This window comes from Phaethon aethereus (genome assembly GCF_964289735.1).
Source record: "Phaethon aethereus genome assembly, chromosome: W".
Lineage (NCBI taxonomy): Eukaryota > Metazoa > Chordata > Aves > Phaethontiformes > Phaethontidae > Phaethon > Phaethon aethereus.
The window spans coordinates 36,688,070-36,708,974 of record NC_138581.1 but is presented as its reverse complement, the minus strand read 5'-3'; the positions used below and the strand labels follow the sequence as shown (position 1 = coordinate 36,708,974).

General features: G+C 45.0%; 1 protein-coding gene across 1 annotated transcript in view; it reads left to right on the top strand.

Moving 5' to 3' along the window:
* Positions 1–16,026, top strand: part of LOC309415176 (small conductance calcium-activated potassium channel protein 2-like) — a gene marked incomplete at both ends in the record, with an annotated part of 112,750 nt that extends 96,724 nt beyond the window's left edge. The window contains 1 exon segment of the mRNA XM_082012617.1: positions 15,745–16,026. Within this exon segment, the coding sequence (XP_081868743.1) occupies positions 15,745–16,026 (282 nt within the window).
* Positions 16,027–20,905: the final 4,879 nt, after the last annotated feature.

The window sequence follows — 20,905 nt, the reverse complement described above, 5'->3', positions numbered from 1 at the left end:
GACTGCATCAAAAGAAGCATGGCCAGGAGGTCGAGTGAGGTGATTCTGCCCCTCTACTCCGCTCTGGTGAGACCCCACCTGAAGTCCTGTGTCCAGCTCTGGAGCCCTCAGCACAGGAGTGACATGGACCTGTTGGTGCAGGTCCAGAGGAGGGCCACAAAAATGATCAGAGGGATGGAACACCTCTCCTATGAGGACAGGCTGAGAGAGTTGGGGTTGTTCAGCCTGGAGAAGAGAAGGCTCCGGGGAGACCTTATTGCAGCCTTTCAGTGCTTAAAGGGGGCTTATAAGAAAGATGGGGACAGACTTTTTAGCAGGGCCTGTTGCGATAGGACAAGGGGTAACGGTTTTAAACTAAAAAAGGGTAGATTTAGACTAGATATAAGGAAGAAGTTTTTCAGGATGAGGGTGGTTAAACACTGGCACAGGTTGCCCAGAGAGCTGGTAGATTCCCCATCCCTGGAAATATTTAAGGTCAAGTTGGACGAGGCTCTGAGAATACTGATCTAGTTGAAGATATCCCTGCTCATTCCAGGGGTGTTGGACTAGATGACCTTTAAAGGTCCCTTCCATCCCAAACTATTCTATGATTCTATGATTCTATGATTCTATGATACGTTCAGCCAGCTAATTGCAACAGAGGATCCTGCAGGCAGCTTCCAGTTGGTACTGTTGATTATGCCACTTGCGTGGCTTTGCCGTTATCTACAAGCACAGCAAGAAGTTCTTATATGAACATACTCTCTCTTTGACAGTAGAAATTATAGAGTTGTTTCATTGTAAGAAAAATCCTATAATGGCTTGAAAAACCAAAGGGCGATAATTTCAGCTATGGACAGGGTCTGTAATGCATGCTGCTTGTGGGTTGGTGTCCTGTTCAGTGCTACACCTCTCAGGGTTCCCAGCATCTAAAGAGATGCCATTCTCTCCTTATAGTGTTAGATAAATAGCATTTTAAATGATACCTTAGAGAGTCCAAGTACCTTTCTTACTGCGATCATAACAGACCAGAACCTCCCAGTGCAAAACAGGGCCACTAAGATGATTAAGGGACTGGAGCATCTCTCCTGTGAGGAAAGGCTGAGAGCTGGGATTGTTTAGCCTAGAGAAGAGAAGGCTCAAAGGGGATCTCATCAATATCTGTCTTGATATATTATGACCTTAGGCTCTTCTATCCCATCCATATGGAGGCAATAGATCTTGGCTCTACAAAGTCCATGATGCCACCATACATTCCCCACTAGTACAACATTAAAAAACACACCTGTGTGCATCATCTCTTGACTCTAATAAAAGCTCCATGAAAACATGTACAAATCTGATATATGGGTTTCTTTCAATTCCTCCCCCCCCATCCCAATTGTGGCAGTGACACCAGTCACGGAGCCACGTAGTAATAGACTGGGCCCGTCTGTTTCTTCCTATGTCGCTGCCCGCAACTGGAAGGAGAGAGTTAAAAATAACCTGTGAACCAGATTCCCTTACTAACTGTCCCAAGGCCCTGAAGTCAATTTTGATTGCCCTAGGACTATGCATTGCAGCTTCATCGCCACCTCATCTTTGTGATCCCAGCAAGATCAGAGCCCTGCACCTGCATGCAGAGCTCTAATTGCTTATGTTTATTCCCTATGCTATGTGCATTAGTGTACATGCACTTCAGAGAGGCACTCCAGCATGCTGATTTCCCAGAAAGAATCTGTTGGGGTTTTTTTACCATAATGGTGCCTTGTAGGCACTTCCTTGCTTACATTAAAATGTCGGAGGTGACCCCATTTAAGCCCTATTTTGTTGATTTTGCACTCCCTTTCAGTCATATCACTCCAGGCATTTAGCTTATCAACCCTGTCTATCACTCCCTTACAGGGCTGCTGGTAACTCCCTCATCTGTTGTTCCTAGTTTAAAGCTCTCCTTACCGGGTCAGCCATCCAACTGGCAAAGATACCTTTTCCCCACTTGGTGAGGTGGAGCCCATATCTCCCAAGCACACATTCGTCCTCAAACAGGGTCCCATGGTCATAGAAACCAAAAGCCTGTTGCTTACACAAGCTCCACAACCAATTGTTGACATGCTGTATCAGTGCCCTCCTCCTTACACCCTTTTCCCTCACCAACAGGATTGAGGAGAATACCACCTGGGACTCCATGCCCCTGACTATCACCTCCAAAGCTCAATAGTCAACTTTGGTACTCTCCTGGTTGCCCCAGCACTATCATTGGTGCCCACGCAGAAGAAGAGCAGGGTTTAATAGTCAGAAGGTTGGACAAGCTTCAGCATTCTCTCCACAACATCCTGGATCCAAGCCTCCAACAAGCAACAAACTTCTCAAGACAACAGGTCAGGGCCCATTACTATCACTCACCACTTCCTCCTGGTGGTCTTGCATGGTTCAGGGTCAGTTGGTCCAGATGCTTTGCTTGAAAGCATATCCAGCTCCTCCTCAACTTTGAGGACAGTGAACCTATTTTGTAGTTGTAAGCCCTTAGGTGGAGCAGGAGCTTTCTACTGGAAGTCACCAGCTTCCATTCTTCACCTTCCACACAGGTTGCACTTACCATTCTGCTAGGAACAGACTGCTTGTGTCTCCATCGCACCTGGGGTCTGGGGCTCTTGAAGCTGTTGCGTCTCTGAGAAGATACTATCCATCTCTCTCTCATCGTCTCTGATGCTGTGCAGCCTGCTGACTTCCTCCTGTAACTTCATCAGGATGGATTTCTATTAGGGAGAAAATATTTATATATATATATAGACACACATATGTACAATGTGGAACTGTGGTGGGTTGACCTTGGGTGGCTGCCAGACCCCCACCCAATCGCTCTCTTACCCCCCCTCCTCAAACAAGACAGGGGCAGAAAATAAGATTAAAAAGCTTGTGGGTCAAGATAAAGACAGGGTGAACGCTTGCCAATTGCTGTCACAGGCAAAACAGACTCACCTTGAGGAAGATTAATTTATTTCCAATTAAAAATAGAGTAGGATGGTGAGAAACAAAGACAAAAACTAAAACACCTTCCCCTCGCCCCACCTTTTTCCCAGGCTCAACTTCATTCCTTCATTCCTGACTACTCTGCCCCCCAAGCAGCACAGGGGTAGTGGGGTTAGTGTCAGTTCATAACAGTTCCTCTCTGCTGCTCCTTCCTCTTTACACTTTTCCCCTGCTCCAGCATGGGTCCTCTCCACGGACTGTAGTCCTTCAAGAAAAAATCTGCTCCAGTGTGGATTCTCCATGGGCCACAGTTCCTTCAGGAAATAACCATTTGCTCCAGTGTGGGGTCCTCCATGGACTGCAGTGTGAATATCTGCTCTGGTGTGGTCTCTTCCATGGGCTGCAAGGGAATATCTGCTCCAGAACCTAGAGTACCTCCTCCCCCTACTTTTTCTATGACCCTGGTGTTTGCAGGGTTGTTTTTTTTCCTCACTCCTCACTGCCTGTCCAGCGTTCTTGCCCTTTCTTAAATATGCTTTCACAGAGGCACCACCAGCTCCGCTGAGTGGTTCAGCTTTGGCCAGCAGCAGGTCTGTTGCAGAGCTAGCTGCAACCATCTGTGTCCAGCACAGTGTAGCCCCTTATCTCTTCTCACAGAGGCCACCCTTGTAGCCTGCCCCTTCTACCAAAACCTTGCCACTTACCCAGTACATGATCCTTCCAGCAGCTGGGCTCAAACACTCAATCTGCCCAGTAGCTCCCCCTGGAACCCATTGTCACTCGTTGCTGCCACCTGGATATATGAGCCCTGGAGGCCACAGTCCTACTCCAGTTGATGGTACAGACCATCTTGCACACATACGCATGTATGCACGCACGCATGCACAGACCTGGATGGGGCTCCCCTGATTCCCTGGTAGTCAGCTCCCCTCATGGTCTCACCCTTTAGAGACACACACCCCCAGCAGGTTTCATCGATAGAGACACACAACACAACCCCCCCCCTCCCCAATCCCCCCAGCATCTGGCTGGAACTCCCTTGGTCCTTCTAATAGCCAGCTCCTCCCATGGTCTTACCTTTAGACACACTCCCCCCACTCCCACCCTCACCACCTGACTCACAGGCTGGTCCAGCTTGATCTTTGCTAATACTCACACACTCACTCACACATCACAGTTGTTCCAGTTACTGGCACCACAAGCACATGGGTCTCTGACTCCTGGTCCCACTCCAGTGGGACTTGATTTCACTCACTCTGGTCTTTCCAGTTGCTGGCACACACACACACACACAAAGAGGCCCTCTGAGCCATGGTCTGACTCCAGCTGCTGGCACTCACACTCCCATACACATGCATGCACACAGAACAGAGTCACTCACCCAGGAAAAGAGTTAGAAAGGAATTTAATAAGATAGGACAAGCTTAGTTGATCAGGTGCAGGGCATAGCCAGACAAGCATATCAACCAGCAAGCTATTTGCACACAACCAACCCTTTTTAACCCCTTACCCCTCCATTTTACCACACTTGTTCCTCCCCAAATCACCTAGATCCTTCCCTTTCCCAGCCTTTGGTTCCTTCCCTAAACATCCCATAATGAGTCCTGTGCAATCCCAAGATACTCTTCCCCTACATCCTATAATGTGTCCCATACGTGTCCCAAGGCAGCAACATCCTTCAGTCCAAAACATGTTCCAGCATTAACTCATCTTGATGTGTTTCACATCTGGACACCAGGGCTGAGGCTCTACTCAGACAACTCTGGGACAAGCCTGGACAGGGGGTCCCTTCCTCTAAGTCCTTAATTTGGGTTCTTGCCTGCCATTGCAATCAGCCCAGCTGATTGCAACAGACGCGCATATATATTACCCAGCGGGCAGGCGGGCAGCAGCATGGTGACCACCTGGGAAAAAGCCATGTCCTCTGCTTCTGCTGAGCTTCTAGCACCCGGTAGAAGTGCAACCAATGCAGCCACACAGAGCTCCTGTCAAAGCATGTGACCACACAGGCTTCAGACTGCAGGGTGTGTGTGAGGATATTCCTGGAGATAGCAAGCATGCCTGTGGGAGATGTGACCAGGTAGATGAACTGCTCTGCCTGGTGGCCCAGCTTCAGGAGGAGGTGGGCAGACTGAGGAGTCTGAGAAGGAGATTGACCAATGGAGCTGTGCTCTGCCATCTCTGGTACACAGAAGCCAACTCAGCATGGCCACTACAGAGGTAGGTCCAGGATCTGTTCTGTACCAGGAGGAAGGCAGTGTTACAAGGGACAGGAAGGGGTAGAAGCGGGTTACAGCATGGAGCCATAAGAGGAACCCCTCCTTACCCTCTCAGCTACCTATACAGAATAGGTATGAGGCCCTGGGTATGTTAGACGAATGAGATAGATAGAAAAGGAGGAACCTATGCAAGCACTCTTGCCAAGGTCAGATCAACAAACCCATTGCAACAAGACCTGCATTAAGACCAGCACTGAGAAGAAACAATGGCAAGTTATGGTCATTGGTGACTCCCTCCTGAGCAGAATGGAAGCACCAATTTGCAAACTGGACCCTCTTTTCAGGGAAGTTTGCTGCCTCCCTGGGGCCCAAATCAGGGATGTCACCAGATGACTGAAGTACTTTGTACAACCTTTGGACTATTACCCACTCTGGCTCTTTCATGTGGGTACTAACGATGTTGCAACAAAAAAGCCCAAATTCAATCAAAAGAGATTTCAGGGCCCTGGGAAGAATGCTAAAAGATTCAGGAGCACAGGTAGTGTTTTCCTTAATCCTCCCAGGGTAACGGGGATAGACTTTGGAAGAAACAGACGAACTCAAGATACCAATACCTGTTGACTTTCCATTTGTGGACACTGAAATTGTAAGGAACCAGCTGTACCAGCTGAATGTTCACAAGTCCATGAGGCCTGATGGAATTCATCCCAGAGCACTGAAGGAGCTAGCGGATGTTATGGCAGGACCCCTCTCGATCATCTACCAAAGGTTTTGGGAGTCCGGGAAGGTCCCTGCTGACTGGAAGCTAGTCAATGTTATTCCAACTTACAAGAAGGGCCTGAAGGAAGACCCAGGGAACTACAGATCTGTTAGTCTAACCTCAGTACCTGGAAAAATTATGGAGAAGATCATACTGGGTGCTATTGAAAGGCATTTAAAGAATAATGCAATCATGAGGCACAGTCAACACGGGTTCACAAAGGGAAAGTCCTGTCTAACTAATTTGATATCCTTCTATGATAAGGTCACCTGCCTAGTGGATGAAGGGAAGGTGGTAGATGTAGTTTTTCTGGATGTCGTGGTTTAGCCCCAGCCGGCAACTAAGCACCACGCAGCCGCTCGCTCACTCCCCCTCCCACAGTAGGGTGGGGGAGAGAATTAGGAAAAAAAAACCTTGTGGGTTGAGATAAACACAGTTTAATAGGACAGAAAGAAAGAAGGAAACAACAATGATAATACCGACAAAGGAATGTACAAGAACAAGTGATGCCCAATACAGCAATTGCTCACCACCCGGCGATCGACAGCCTGTCCCCGAGCAGCGATTTCTGCCCCCCGGCCAACTCCAGTTTATGTACTGGGCATGACGTCGTATGGTAGGGAATATCTCTTTGGCCAGTCTGGGTCAGCTGTCCCGGCTGTGTCCCCTCCCAGCTCCCCGTGCACCCCCAGCCTGCTCGCTGGCAGGCCAGCGCAAGAAGCTGGACTGTCCTTGACTGCTCAGCAGCAACCCAAAACATCAGCACATTATCAACAGTTTCTCATCCCAAATCCAAAACACAGTCTCACACTGGCTTCTGTGAAGAAAACCAGCTCTATCCTGGCTGAAACCAGGACAGTATCCACCCCTTATTCCATACCATTTACGTCATGCCCAGGTCCTGTACTTTCAATACATTCCAATTATTCATTATTACTCTTCCTGTCTTTTAATATATACACACAGATATCACTTTCTTAGTCCATGGGCCATCACTTTAAAATGTCTGTGTAGTTCATTCAGTCCATGACTCTGGGCTTCATCCATCATAGCAGTCTCTCAGGGCAGGGGAGATGGTATGTGGTGTTGGATCGTTATCTGGCACGGTCCATGTCCATGATCTGCAGGTCGAAGATGTCGGTCTCGAGGGAATTGTTGGGCGCAAGCTGCTGAAGCCAGTTCTGGTTCCATCACTGCTGCATGTTGCTTAGTTTCGGTGAAGCTCATTCTTCATCAGTCTGGGTGATTCTTACTGTAATACCATCGATATGGTAGATAGCAACCATAGTAGTAATGACATACTGTATTGTGTAACAATTAACATAATACAATTCAAATCATTGACTATTTTCACCCAAAATCAAGTCTCCTTGAGGTACACATCGGACTTCCCCATCCTTCCGCATTACCCACCAAGTGCACCCAGGTCCCTGGGCAAAGGCAATACCACGAACGGGTTTACCTTTGCCTGAGGCAGGAGTAACCCAGACTGTCTTCCCCAGCATATTTCTCACATGCACCACAGGGACTTTATCCCCTTCTACAGTACGTAGAAGTTTTGATTGGGCAGGGCCGGCTCTATCAGTAGATCCCCTAGTGTTGACTAACCAGGTGGCTTTGGCTAAATGTTTATCCCAATGTTTGAATGTCCCATCACCCATTGCTCTCAGTGTAGTCTTTGACAGTCCGTTGTATCGTTCAATTTTTCCGGAAGCTGGTGCATGATAGGGGATGTGATACACCCACTCAATGCCGTGCTCTTTGGCCCAGGTGTCTATGAGGTTGTTTCGGAAATGAGTCCCGTTGTCTGACTCAATTCTTTCGGGGGTGCCATGTCGCCATAAGACTTGCTTTTCAAGGCCCAGGATAGTGTTCCGGGCGGTGGCATGGGGCACAGGGTATGTTTCCAGCCATCCGGTGGTTGCTTCCACCATGGTAAGCACATAGCGCTTGCCTTGGCGAGTTTGTGGAAGTGTGATATAGTCAATCTGCCAGGCCTCCCCATATTTATATTTCAACCATCGTCCTTCATACCAGAGGGGCTTTAACCGCTTGGCTTGTTTGATCGCAGCACACGTTTCACATTCATGGATAACCTGTGCAATAGCGTCCATGGTCAGGTCCACCCCTCGATCCCGAGCCCATCTATATGTTGCATCTCTTCCCTGATGGCCTGAGGTGTCATGGGCCCACCGAGCTATAAATAATTCACCCTTATGTTGCCAGTCCAGATCCACCTGAGCCACTTCAATCTTAGCAGCCTGATCCACCTGATGGTTGTTTTGATGTTCTTCGGTGGCCCGACTCTTGGGTACGTGAGCATCTACATGGCGTACTTTTATGACCAGATTCTCTAGTCGGGCAGCAATATCTTGCCACAATTCAGCAGCCCAGATGGGCTTGCCTCTGCGTTGCCAGTTGCTCTGCTTCCATTGCTGTAGCCACCCCCATAGAGCATTTGCCACCATCCATGAGTCAGTATAAAGATAGAGTACTGGCCATTTTTCTCGTTCAGCAATATCTAAAGCCAGCTGGATGGCTTTCACCTCTGCAAACTGACTTGATTCACCTTGTCCTTCAGCGGCTTCTGCAACTCGTCGTATAGGGCTCCATACAGCAGCTTTCCACCTTCGATGTTTGCCTACAATACGACAGGACCCATCAGTAAATAGGGCATATTGCCTTTCATTCTCTGGCAGTTCATTATATGGTGGAGCCTCTTCAGCACGCGCCACCTCCTCTTCTGGTGATATTCCAAAATCTTTGCCTTCTGGCCAGTCCATGATCACTTCCAAGATTCCCGGGCGATTAAGGTTTCCTATTCGAGCCCGCTGTGTAATAAGCGCGACCCACTTACTCCACGTAGCATCAGTCGCATGATGTGTAGAGGGGACCCTCCCTTTGAACATCCAGCCCAGCACCGGCAGTCGGGGTGCCAGGAGGAGCTGTGCTTCAGTGCCAACCACTTCTGAGGCAGCTCGAACTCCTTCATATGCTGCCAGTATCTCCTTTTCAGTTGGAGTATAGCGGGACTCAGATCCCCTATATCCTCGACTCCAAAACCCGAGAGGTCGACCTCGAGTCTCTCCTGGTGCCTTCTGCCAGAGACTCCAGGTAGGGCCATTCTCCCCGGCTGCCGTGTAGAGCACATTTTTAACATCTTGTCCTGCTTGGACTGGCCCGAGGGCTACAGCATGAACTATCTCCTGCTTAATTTGCTCGAAGGCTTGTCGTTGCTCAGGGCTCCATTTAAAATCATTCTTCTTCCGGGTCAGTTGATAAAGAGGGCTTACAATCAGACTGTAATTTGGAATATGCATTCTCCAGAAACCCACAACGCCCAGAAATGCTTGTGTTTCTTTTTTGCTAGTTGGTGGAGACATAGCTGTTATTTTGTTGATCACATCCGTTGGGATCTGTCGACGTCCATCTTGCCATTTTATTCCTAAAAACTGGATCTCTTGTGCAGGTCCTTTGACCTTACTTTGTTTTATAGCAAAACCAGCTTTCAGAAGGATTTGAATTATTTTCTTCCCTTTCTCAAAAACTTCTTCTGCTGTGTTGCCCCATACGATGATGTCGTCAATGTATTGCAGATGCTCTGGAGCTTCACCCTGTTCCAGTGCAGTTTGTATCAGCCCATGGCAAATGGTAGGGCTGTGTTTCCACCCCTGGGGCAGTCAATTCCAGGTGTATTGGACACCCCTCCAGGTGAAAGCAAACTGTGGCCTGCACTCTGCCGCCAAAGGGATCGAGAAAAACGCGTTAGCAATATCAATGGTGGCGTATCACTTGGCTGCCTTTGACTCCAGTTCATATTGAAGTTCTAGCATGTCTGGCACGGCAGCGCTCAGTGGTGGTGTGACTTCATTCAGGCCACGATAGTCTACTGTCAGTCTCCACTCTCCATTAGACTTTCGCACTGGCCATATGGGGCTGTTAAAGGGTGAGCGAGTCTTGCTGATCACTCCTTGGCTCTCCAGCCGACGAATCAGCTCATGGATGGGGATCAGGGAGTCTCTGTTGGTGCGATATTGCCGCCGGTGCACTGTTGTGGTAGCGATCGGCACCTGTTGTTCTTCGACCCTGAGCAACCCCACCACAGAAGGGTCCTCTGAGAGACCAGGCAAGGTGGACAGCTGTTTAATTTCTTCCGTCTCCAAGGCAGCTATACCAAAAGCCCACCGGTACCCTTTTGGGTCCTTGAAATACCCTCTGCTGAGGTAGTCTATGCCCAGGATGCACGGAGCCTCTGGGCCAGTCACAATGGGGTGCTTCTGCCACTCATTCCCAGTTAGGCTCACTTCGGCCTCCAGCACAGTCAGCTGTTGGGATCCCCCTGTCACTCCAGAAATACAGATGGGTTCTGCCCCTATATGGCTTGATGGCATTAAGGTACATTGTGCACCAGTATCCACTAAAGCCTTATATTCCTGTGGGTCTGATGTGCCAGGCCATCTAATCCACACAGTCCAATAAACTCGGTTATCCCTCTCCTCCGCCTGGCTGGAGGCAGGGCCCCTCTAATCCTGCTCATAGTACTCGTTACCCACTTCTTGTAAATAGGAATCAGAAGTCCCTTCAAGAGGATCAGAGGTGAGATCAGCTCTTCTATTCTTTCTGGGGAACTGCCCACTGGAAAGTGGAGCGACGATTTTTCTGGAGGAACATGAACGCCCTTTTGTAATTGTTTTCCCTTGCAGCTCACGTACTCGTGCCTCTAGGGTCGAGGTAGGTTTTCCATCCCACCTCCTCATGTCCTCTCCGTAGTCACGCAATTGAAACCACAGGGTGGCTCGCGGTGTGTATCCTCTATATCCTCTCTCTTGAACAGAAGAGCGCTTACTCCTAATGGCTGAGATACTGGTCCGTACGGGTGGAGAGTAGGGCATATCCTCTTTGAATTGCCGGAACTCCTGGGACAGTTTCTCTACAGCAGAGACGCAGGCCCGTAGGGAGGAAGAGAGACTTTCTTCGTATTGCCGGAGTTGGCCAGCCAATTCATCCACCGTTGGTCTCTCTCCGTCTTTCCAGGCCATTATTGCTAATGAGTTGGCATATGATGATGGTGCACTCCGTACAAACTTCCGCCACATAGGTCGCGTGCAATTGACTTCATCTGGATCTTTGGATGATTGTCCATTGTCCAAGTCACCATAAATCACTTCCAGCACAGCTAGCTCCCTCAGGTACTGGATACCTTTCTCCATGGTGGTCCACTTGCCTGGGTGACATAGAACATCTTCCTTGAAGGGGTACCTTTCCTTCACACCCGACAGGAGTCGTCTCCAGAGGCTGAGGACTCGGGCACCTTTTCCAATTGCTTTGTCAATGCCGCCTTCTCTAGAAAGGGATCCCAGCTGCTTGGCTTCCCTACCCTCTAATTCCAGGCTACTGGCCCCATTATCCCAGCATCGGAGCAGCCAGGTGACAATGTGCTCACCTGGACGACGGCTGAAATCCTTTCGCATATCTCGCAGTTCACTCAGTGATAGAGATCGGGTAGTTACCGTCTCTTTTATGAGTTCTTCCTCTTCCTCCTCTTCAAGCGATGACCTGCTCTCTTCCCTCTTCCGTCCTTGTGATGGCCCTGCTTCAGAGCACTCTGCCTCCTCACTCGCTTCCTCTGCCTCCCTCTTAGCAGAATCTTCCTCCTCCCTTACTAAACGAGCTGACTTCCGCTTCCAAGATTTCTTCTTTTGTACAGGGGCAACTGATACCGGGATGGGCTGGTTCTCTGGTTCAGCTGCAACAGTCTGAGTAGCTACAGTGCCTGTTGCAGGGGTTGGAGTAGTCACAGTGGCCGCCGCAGGGGTTTGAGTAGCTACAGTGCCTGTTGCAGGGGTTGGAGTAGTCACAGTGCCTGCCACATTGCCATCAGACCCAGAGACCCTCTCTCCCCTTTGCACAGTGTTAAATAGAGCTCGGTAGGCATGGGCCAGGCCCCAGCACATTGCAATGATTTGTGTCTCCTTGGAGCTGCCAGGCTGACAGCATACTTCTTCCAGATATTCTGCTAGTTTATCAGGATTCTGCACTTGTTCGGGAGTGAAGTTCCAAAACACCGGAGGTGCCCACCGCCCCAGGCATTTGCCCATGCTGTTCCACACGCCCTGCCATTCATAACTATCCAGCCTTGGGGCAGATCTCCGGGTGATATTCTTAAATCGCTTGCCAACCTTAGACAAAACCGAAACAATGTTCCCCAGAAGTAGCAATAGAGGTATTATAACTACCCAAGGGTGTTCAAAATACGGAAAAATTACTGTGATGAAGGAGGAAACGTTATGATAGAGGGTAGCAAAGGTATCATTCTGCATTTCCTCCATAGAAAGCCTTTCAGAGGCAGAAGTATAATTGCTAATCGTCTCCACAAGACTGTAGCCAAAATACAGTAACGGCTTTAGTACAGAGTTCAGATGATACCACATTAAGCTCAAGGTCAGTGCTCTAAAAACAAAACTCGCAGGCGAGTACAGCAGCCCGCAGAGACCAACACCGATCCTTAACATGTACAACAAAGACGAGAGCATCATGCAAATCAAATAAACTGATATTGTACACCTGCAACTGTTATTATCTCAAGCCTCGGGCCCCACGTTGGGCGCCAAAAAGGACTGTCGTGGTTTAGCCCCAGCCGGCAACTAAGCACCACGCAGCCGCTCGCTCACTCCCCCTCCCACAGTAGGGTGGGGGAGAGAATTAGGAAAAAAAAACCTTGTGGGTTGAGATAAACACAGTTTAATAGGACAGAAAGAAAGAAGGAAACAACAATGATAATACCGACAAAGGAATGTACAAGAACAAGTGATGCCCAATACAGCAATTGCTCACCACCCGGCGATCGACAGCCTGTCCCCGAGCAGCGATTTCTGCCCCCCGGCCAACTCCAGTTTATGTACTGGGCATGACGTCGTATAGTAGGGAATATCTCTTTGGCCAGTCTGGGTCAGCTGTCCCGGCTGTGTCCCCTCCCAGCTCCCCGTGCACCCCCAGCCTGCTCGCTGGCAGGCCAGCACAAGAAGCTGGACTGTCCTTGACTGCTCAGCAGCAACCCAAAACATCAGCACATTATCAACAGTTTCTCATCCCAAATCCAAAACACAGTCTCACACTGGCTTCTGTGAAGAAAACCAGCTCTATCCTGGCTGAAACCAGGACACTGGATTTTCGTAAGGCTTTTGATACTGTCCCTCACAGCATCCTTCTGGACAAGTTGTCCAACTGTGGGATGAGCAGGTTCACAGTGTACTGGGTGAAGAACTGGCTGAACGGCAGGGCTCAAAGGGTTGTAGTGAATGGGGCTACATCTGGCTGGTGACCAGTCACCAGCGGTGTTCCTCAGGGCTCAATTCTAGGGCCAGGTCTGTTTAATATTTTTATCAATGATCTGGATGCAGGAGTTGAGTGCACCATTAGCAAGTTTGCTGATGATACCAAACTGGGAGGTGCTGTTGACTCTCTCAAGGGATGAGAGGCCTTGCAGAGGGATCTAGATAGATTGGAGTATTGGGTAATCATCAATGGCATGAAATTTAACAAGACCAAATGCCGGATTCTGCACCTAGGATGAAGTAACTCCAGGCACAAGTATAGATTGGGAGAGGAGTGGCTGGAGAGCAGCCCTGCAGAAAGGGATCTGGGGGTGCTGGTTGACAGCAGGCTCAGTGTGAGCCAGCAGTGTGCCCTGGCAGCCAAGAGGGAAAACTGCAGTCTGGGGTGCATCAAACACAGTAAAACCAGCCGGTCAAAAGAGGTGATTATCCTGCTGTATTCGGCGGTGTGGCCTTACCTTGAGTACTGCGTGCAGTTCTGGGCCCCACAATTTAAGAAGGATGTGAAGGTACTCGAATGTGTCCAGAGGAGGGCAACAAAGCTGATGAAAGGGCTGGAAGGCATGTCCTATGTGGAGCGGATGAGGACTCTGGGGTTGTCTAGTTTGGAGAGGAGGCTGAGGGGAGACCTCATTGCTCTACAGCTTCCTGAGGAGGGCAAATGGAGAGGGAGGTGCTGATCTCTTCTCCCTGGTATCCAGTGACAGGGCATGTGGGAATGGTTCAAAGCTGTGCCAGGGGAGGTTCAGCCTTGATGTTAGGAAACATTTCTTTACCGAGAGGGTGGTCAAACACTGGAACAGGCTTCCTAGAGAGGTGATTGATGCCCCATGCCTGTCAGTGTTTGAGGCGTTTGGACAATGTCTTTAATAATATGCTTTAACTTTTGCTCAACCCTGAATTGGTCAAGCAATAGGACTAGATTATTGTTGTAGGTCCCTTCCAACTGAACTATTCTATTTGATTTGATTTGATTCAATTCGATTCAATTCTGCCCCTGTGCTCCTCTGGGCTTGTGGAGATGGGCTGTTTATGGGCTGCTGGCTCCTTTTATGGGCCTGGGAGTAGCCATATCAGGGTATTATTCAGCTCCTCCACCTGCCATTGTCTGTCTATGCTCATTTGTGGGTGTGCAGAAGAGATTTTATCACATAACCTAACACACACTACTTTCCTGTTGTTGTGTTGCTTTTTAAAAGGAGATAAAACAATAACGAGACAGTGCTGAGCTGAGAGCATTCCATGTTTCACATTAGATTGCAGTATATAACAGTTATTTTATATGAACTTCATTTGAAGCTTCATTAGAAGTATTTATACACTTTTTCCAAGGGTTTCTCATTCAAATGTCTTCAGGTACATCAAAACCCAGATCAATTTAAAGTGCGACAATCAAGGCAAACATAAAACTCTGCAGTGTTTGTTCATCTTTTGCAGTAGAGAACCACCTGACAACTTCAGTTACTGAAAATACATTTCACACTGCTTCTGGCAACTGATAAGGACTTTTGAGATATTATTTAATGTTTTCTTTCAACAATTATGCTAGCATCTTGAAACAGGACAGAGAAAATGCATTATAGACACTTGTCTGATGCTTCTGTGCTTTGCACTTCAGGTAGTCATTCAATTAATTTTTCATTCCTTTATAATGGATTATAAACTTCAGCCAGTTTATCTACTGAATTATGACCAGTTATTTTAAATTTAGGTTATGTCTAATCTGAAGTCTCAGTCTACAAGAGGGAGAAATCCAATCATTAGTTTTAGTAATTTCCCTGCATGAATTGCAAAAGAAACAAATGGAAGTCAAATAGAAAGTGACAGACTTTATGAATTAACATACTTCAGATTCCATTTGTACTAAGCATTATGACATTTTAAAGTTTACCCTATAGATGTTCTGGTACCAAACTCCATTTTGTAGATGACAGATAGATAGGGGAAGGTAGAAGTAGAGGAGCATACACTTGAGTTTTTACTCCTTGCTCTACATTTCAAAAACAATCTACCTAACTACTCTTACTACAATAGGTTCAAGCACAGTTTAAGGAGAAAACAAGCAAATTATTTTCTTTTTAAAATTATGAAAGTGTTTAAAAATCAGAGGAAATAGAGAAAAGTGAAGGGCACATCACAGTGCTTTTGAACCTTTGGTCTCCTTGTGACACAACTAATTCTGTTCACAAATCTTATGATGGTGCCTTTTTAGCCATCTAAACTTCTAACAAGGTCTGGTGTTTTGTCAAATTCAATAAGAGCTTGACATTTAAAATGCTACTCAAAATATCAATTGTTACATTTCTGCTCAATAAATTTAGCACCAGCAGGGAGTCTGTCATGCATCTGCAAGTAAAATTACTTCACAAGACTAGATCTTGTTAGAATACTCATATCTTCTTTTTGTGAAATGCAAAAGCATTTAAGAACCCTTGTAGAGTTGCACTGCATGTTACAATATCTGTAAGATCTCTAAATCTTTTTTACATCTTTCTACTTTCAGACTCAAAACGTCATGTATGACATGATTTCTGACTTAAATGAAAGAAGTGAAGATTTTGAGAAAAGAATTGTTACTCTGGAAACTAAACTGGAAACTTTAATTGGTAGCATTCAAGCTCTCCCTGGACTGATTAGCCAGACAATCAGCCAACAACAGAGGGATCTCTTTGAGGCTCAGATACAAAATTATAAACATGTTGCCTACAGTGCTGAGCGATCATGGTCTTTGTCAAGAAGGAGATCCTCCTTCACAGCACCACCAACTTCATCAGAAAGTAGCTAGAAGAGAATAAGTTAACCACAAAAAAAAAGACTTTTTGCCATCATATGGTCAATATTTTAGCTTTTATTGTAAAGCCCTATGGTTCTAATCAGTGTTATCTGGATTCTGATGTCAGAATCCTGGAAACCTGAACACAACATTTAAGGCCAAAATGAGTGAAAACTGCCCCCCCTCCCCAATGCACAGTGAATGCACTTATTATTGCTATATTAGATTGTTCTTCCTGTAATTTCACTAACTTTTTATTCATGCACTTCAAACAAACTTTATTACTAGAGTATATAAGAATAATTAAAAGGTGAATTTCTGCACATATGTGCTTGGTTACTTGGACTTTAACAGTTAAAAAAAGGCTCATGATCAAAAGACTTAATTCTAAAACTTTAAGAAACAAAAATCAAGCTTAATTGTCCTCTCAGTATGAAAACTTATTCTCTAAACTTTGCACTGGAGGGGGGGGGAAATGAAATACAAAACAAAAATTAAAAAAATCAATGTTCATCTAACACTGTGCTGTGTATATATAGTAATTTTAAAAGGTCACTGACAGCTTAAATTTCTGAAGTGATTAATAAAAATATAATTTACCGTAGAAATCAGAAAGACAGTAATGCAGAAAGCCAGAGCAGAGACATGCTAGGCAAGACAGAAGAGCTGTTCTCCCAAACACCCATAATTCCACAAACCAAATACATTACCTTTCATAATCTGAAAATCAGCATGCACTTTAGGCCTATTTATAATAAAGGCTTTGCCTTTTTGGTATAAAGTATATAACTGATGAACATAAATTATATCCATAGGCATTGCTTGGTTATAAAAAACTTGAGAGTTTCTCCAATACCTTTTCTGTCCTTGGGAAAGATCATGACTTCACTGTATTTTTCCCCACAGATGAGCAGCATGGTTGCATGCCTTGGGAGTGCTTCCTTTATAGATGGTGGTATTTTGTGAATGGAAATAATAAGCCCTATGCACAATATTTACAGTTCTGCTTTTGTTTTTGTGAAGTTCATCTCTTTTGAGTCACCAAAGGAAAAGATGGATATAGTGCTACTGTTGTGCTAGCTCAGTCCTCAGCTATATGAGATTTTTGAAAGGTCACGAGGCCGTCTAATTTACACTATTGGCAGGATTAGATGTATTCATTAATAATATTGGGATTTAATAGTTAAGTATCAGAATTTTTTCTTGAAGATTTCAATTTTTCCATTCTCCCATTTTTCATGTATAATTTCAAATATTTTTCCTGTTACTGAATGTGAAATACCCTTTCTGTAACTTAAATGTGTTGCTTTTTGTCTTGCCAGCATGAACTAGCTCTTTTCTTGCTTACAAAAACATAATCTTTTTTATATTTGCAAGGTTTTTAAAAAATTTTTCCTGCTCTAGATTGTATAACTTTTTTAAAAGAACTATAGTTCCATATTGAAAATTCTTGCCAATCTGTAACAATTAACTCTGAGTTAAGGTCTGCCTACAAGTATTGAGCTTGTTTATCCTGCTGTGAAAGAGCGACTGTCATCTTTCACCTCTCAATTCTCTGTTACACAGTAGGACTCAGGAGCCTGAATGTAATAAATTTTTTCTGTAACTTTATGCAAGCAGGGGTGTTAGATGTAATAGGACTATTCACATCAACAGGATTTTATAATAGTCTGCCAAATTCTTTTGCAGTCCTTTTTTTAAAAGAAAACAAGAAATGATTACAGCATTGAATACTCTGGTTCAATTTCTTAATTTACTCTAAAGTTCACTACAGATACTTTATCTGTATAATTCTGATAATTCTTTCCTTCTAATACCTGGTTTTGAAAAGTACTTCTACATGTGAATCCAGTCCAAGAAAAGAGAGCTATAAACTTATATTGAGGAAAGCACAAAGTACTATGGGTTTAATTTTCTTACTCCTGATACAAAATTCCTTTTCACCTTTCCTTGTTTGAATCTTGCACCACAAATTCCTTTACTGAATTTTTATTTCCAAAACACAAGCTTCTTCACAGTGGTCAGTATATTAGGTGACCAAAAGGAGAAAGTAGCATTATGGCAGATCTCCAAAACGGCTTCTGTAACTGAATATAGATTTCTCTTTGAATGATTGTTTACAAATAACAAAGTATCTCTCACAGGAAGCACATTGCATATTTACTGTATTAGAAATTGAAAAGTCTCATGCATACTTCAATTTAGTCTCACTGATTGGAAAATTCATCTTTCACTTGCTCCTGAACTTCTCCTTTTCACTGCATTCCAGATACTGATTCCTTTTATCAGTTACTTTGGAGTCTTGTTGCTAATCCCTGCATTTTTAATGACTCTTAGCAAAGATATCTTGCCTGTAAAGACTTAAACATAAGATCACAAACAGGCCCATTCACCATGATTAAAACTAAGTACATTAATTTAAATCGTATTTTTAAGTTATATTTAAGTCTTTGCAGAATCAGAATAATACATTTGCAGCATAATATGCTTGCAAAATGCTCTGCAGATCTTTATTCTGCAAATCAGTATCTATTGTAAGTCTGCAGATCTTCCCAGATAAACCTGGGCAACTCAGCTTTTCTTTGCCTCCCACAGCTCCATAAAGTTGGCATTGATGCAGAAGGAGCTTCATTATCTAAAAGTTAAAGAACCAGCTTAGGAACTCTGAACACCTTCTGGAAGCCCATACATTTCCTCATGAGCTATTTAAAACTTTTGGCTACCTAGACTGGGTGCTATGAATCACTGTCATCATTAGAGGTCAAAGATAGGGGATAGGCATACTGGTTTACTGCTGTTCAGTTTTTAAGACTCTTTCCATGTCAGATCATACATGGACATACATTAAACAATATCTAATCATAAAAGAAAAAATGGTTTAAATGTGAGTGCCTAATATCTAGAAAAAAACTATTACCCATATCAGTTCTACAAATGCAAATTGCCTGAAAGCTCTTTTCCCCTCATATTCTCAATAAGTTTCATCTTCAGAAATAATATTTTCTAATTAATAAGTTTGTCCTCTCCATTTATCAAAGTTGTTGTTGCTCATATTGTTTCTTCTTTTTTTTAAAAAGGCAGAACAATAAAGAAAAAGCAAGCACGTCCTTTGGCCTTTCTACTCCACCCTTCTCAAAATAATTATTAAGATAGACATCAATTTTTGTCTGATGTTCCTTAGCACTTATTGATATCTTTGTTCGCTAGAGTTCAGATTCTGACTACGGGACGATGAGACAAAAGACCTATGGATACACTCCCACACACACGAGTTCAGAATACAGTCTCAATGCTGAAATGTGCTGGTAAGCCATCTAGCTTCATTAGCTTCCTTTGAGACAGAGCTTTAAGTAAGTTTGACTAATAACTGTGAATCAAAATTACTTCATTATTAGTGCTTTCAAAACTTTTTTAAAGCACTTCCTGCTGTTGGGCTCAGGACTCCTTGAGTAGTGTACTGACTTTAGGTAGCTGACCTGGAATCATTGCAGGTTCATTTCCACTGAAATGCCAAAAAATGTCTATGCCCATTGAATTTGCCTGGTCAGTGGGTACTATAACATCTTCTACTGGGTGCTCAGCACATACCAAATCAGGTCCTCAGAGAACCAGCTTTCCCATGAATTCCCAAACTACTTTGGAAGATAATGCAGGAACAGCTGGAAGAATATCCATCCTTTCAGCCTTTTTAGTTACAACATACATGCAGAGAAAGCTACTCGGGTATCAGTAGTGCAGTGGTAGGAAGTTAGGCCATGCTTATTTCAGTTATCAAGTGCATGAAAAGAAACTTTAAAATTGTACATAAAAATAGACTGCTTTCCCAGTCTTGCTCAAGATTCAGGGTTGTATTTTCTGCCTTGCTACCCTGTTTTCTTCAGCCTACAAAACATAATTAGTGAGTCTGTTATATTTATTTTCAAAGTGAAGCAACTACTGTAATACAGCAGCATGAAATAAGTGCACTGTCAGAACAGCATAATGGAAACCAGAAGAGAAATGGGCAAGTAGTAGGTAGGCTTTCCAAATAAGTTTTGCAACTAATTTCAGAGAGGTAGAAATAGGACAGAGAGAGGGTTAGATCCTCAACTGGCACAGTTTGGAACCTCTCTATTAATGGTCAATGGATATGTCTCAATTGTCCTTTGAAGGCCATGCCCAAGCCTGCCGTGGAGAAGACACAGACCTTCTCTACAGGCAATGTAGATGTGATCAGGTGTCTGGTGGCAGTGCAAGAGTCTCTGTTCGCAGTCCTGACTTTGTCAGTGTGACCATCCACTTCACCTGTCAGGGTAGTCAGCTTCCTGCTCAAAGATCTCCAGCTGTAGCATACAATACTCAAAGAGGATTAGACATAAAACTACAGACAGCTAGACTGCTGCCACTGAAAATATTTGCTTTTACCTGTCAACATTTGTCGTCTTTTTCCCCTGCATTAAAAAGATCAATCCCCCTCTCCTTCTCCCTCTCCCAATCTCTTTTTTTAAAGCTGTCTTCCCCCCACCCTTTGATCTTTGCTCAGTAGATGCAAGGAACACATTGTTGGATGCAAGGTAGGCATTGTCAGATGCAGAGGCCTTTTGTAACCTTCTAGGTCAGTGGAAAAAACACCTGTTATTTGTGCATGAAATGGCCAGACACTAGCTGGTGGCATATGAATGCACGATTCATTCGATTATGAAATTCACACGATTCACACGATTCACACGATTCACACGATTATGAAGTTCTAGCTGCATTGACTTGCTCTATTTGCCCTGCAAGAAGCTGAAGAACCTTGCACTGTTTCACACATTGTTTGATAGTTTTTTGAACATTTATGTCTCAGATTGACTAAGTGCATGATACATGAGCTGAGCAAGGCTAATCTGGTTCTAAGAGTTTTGACCAC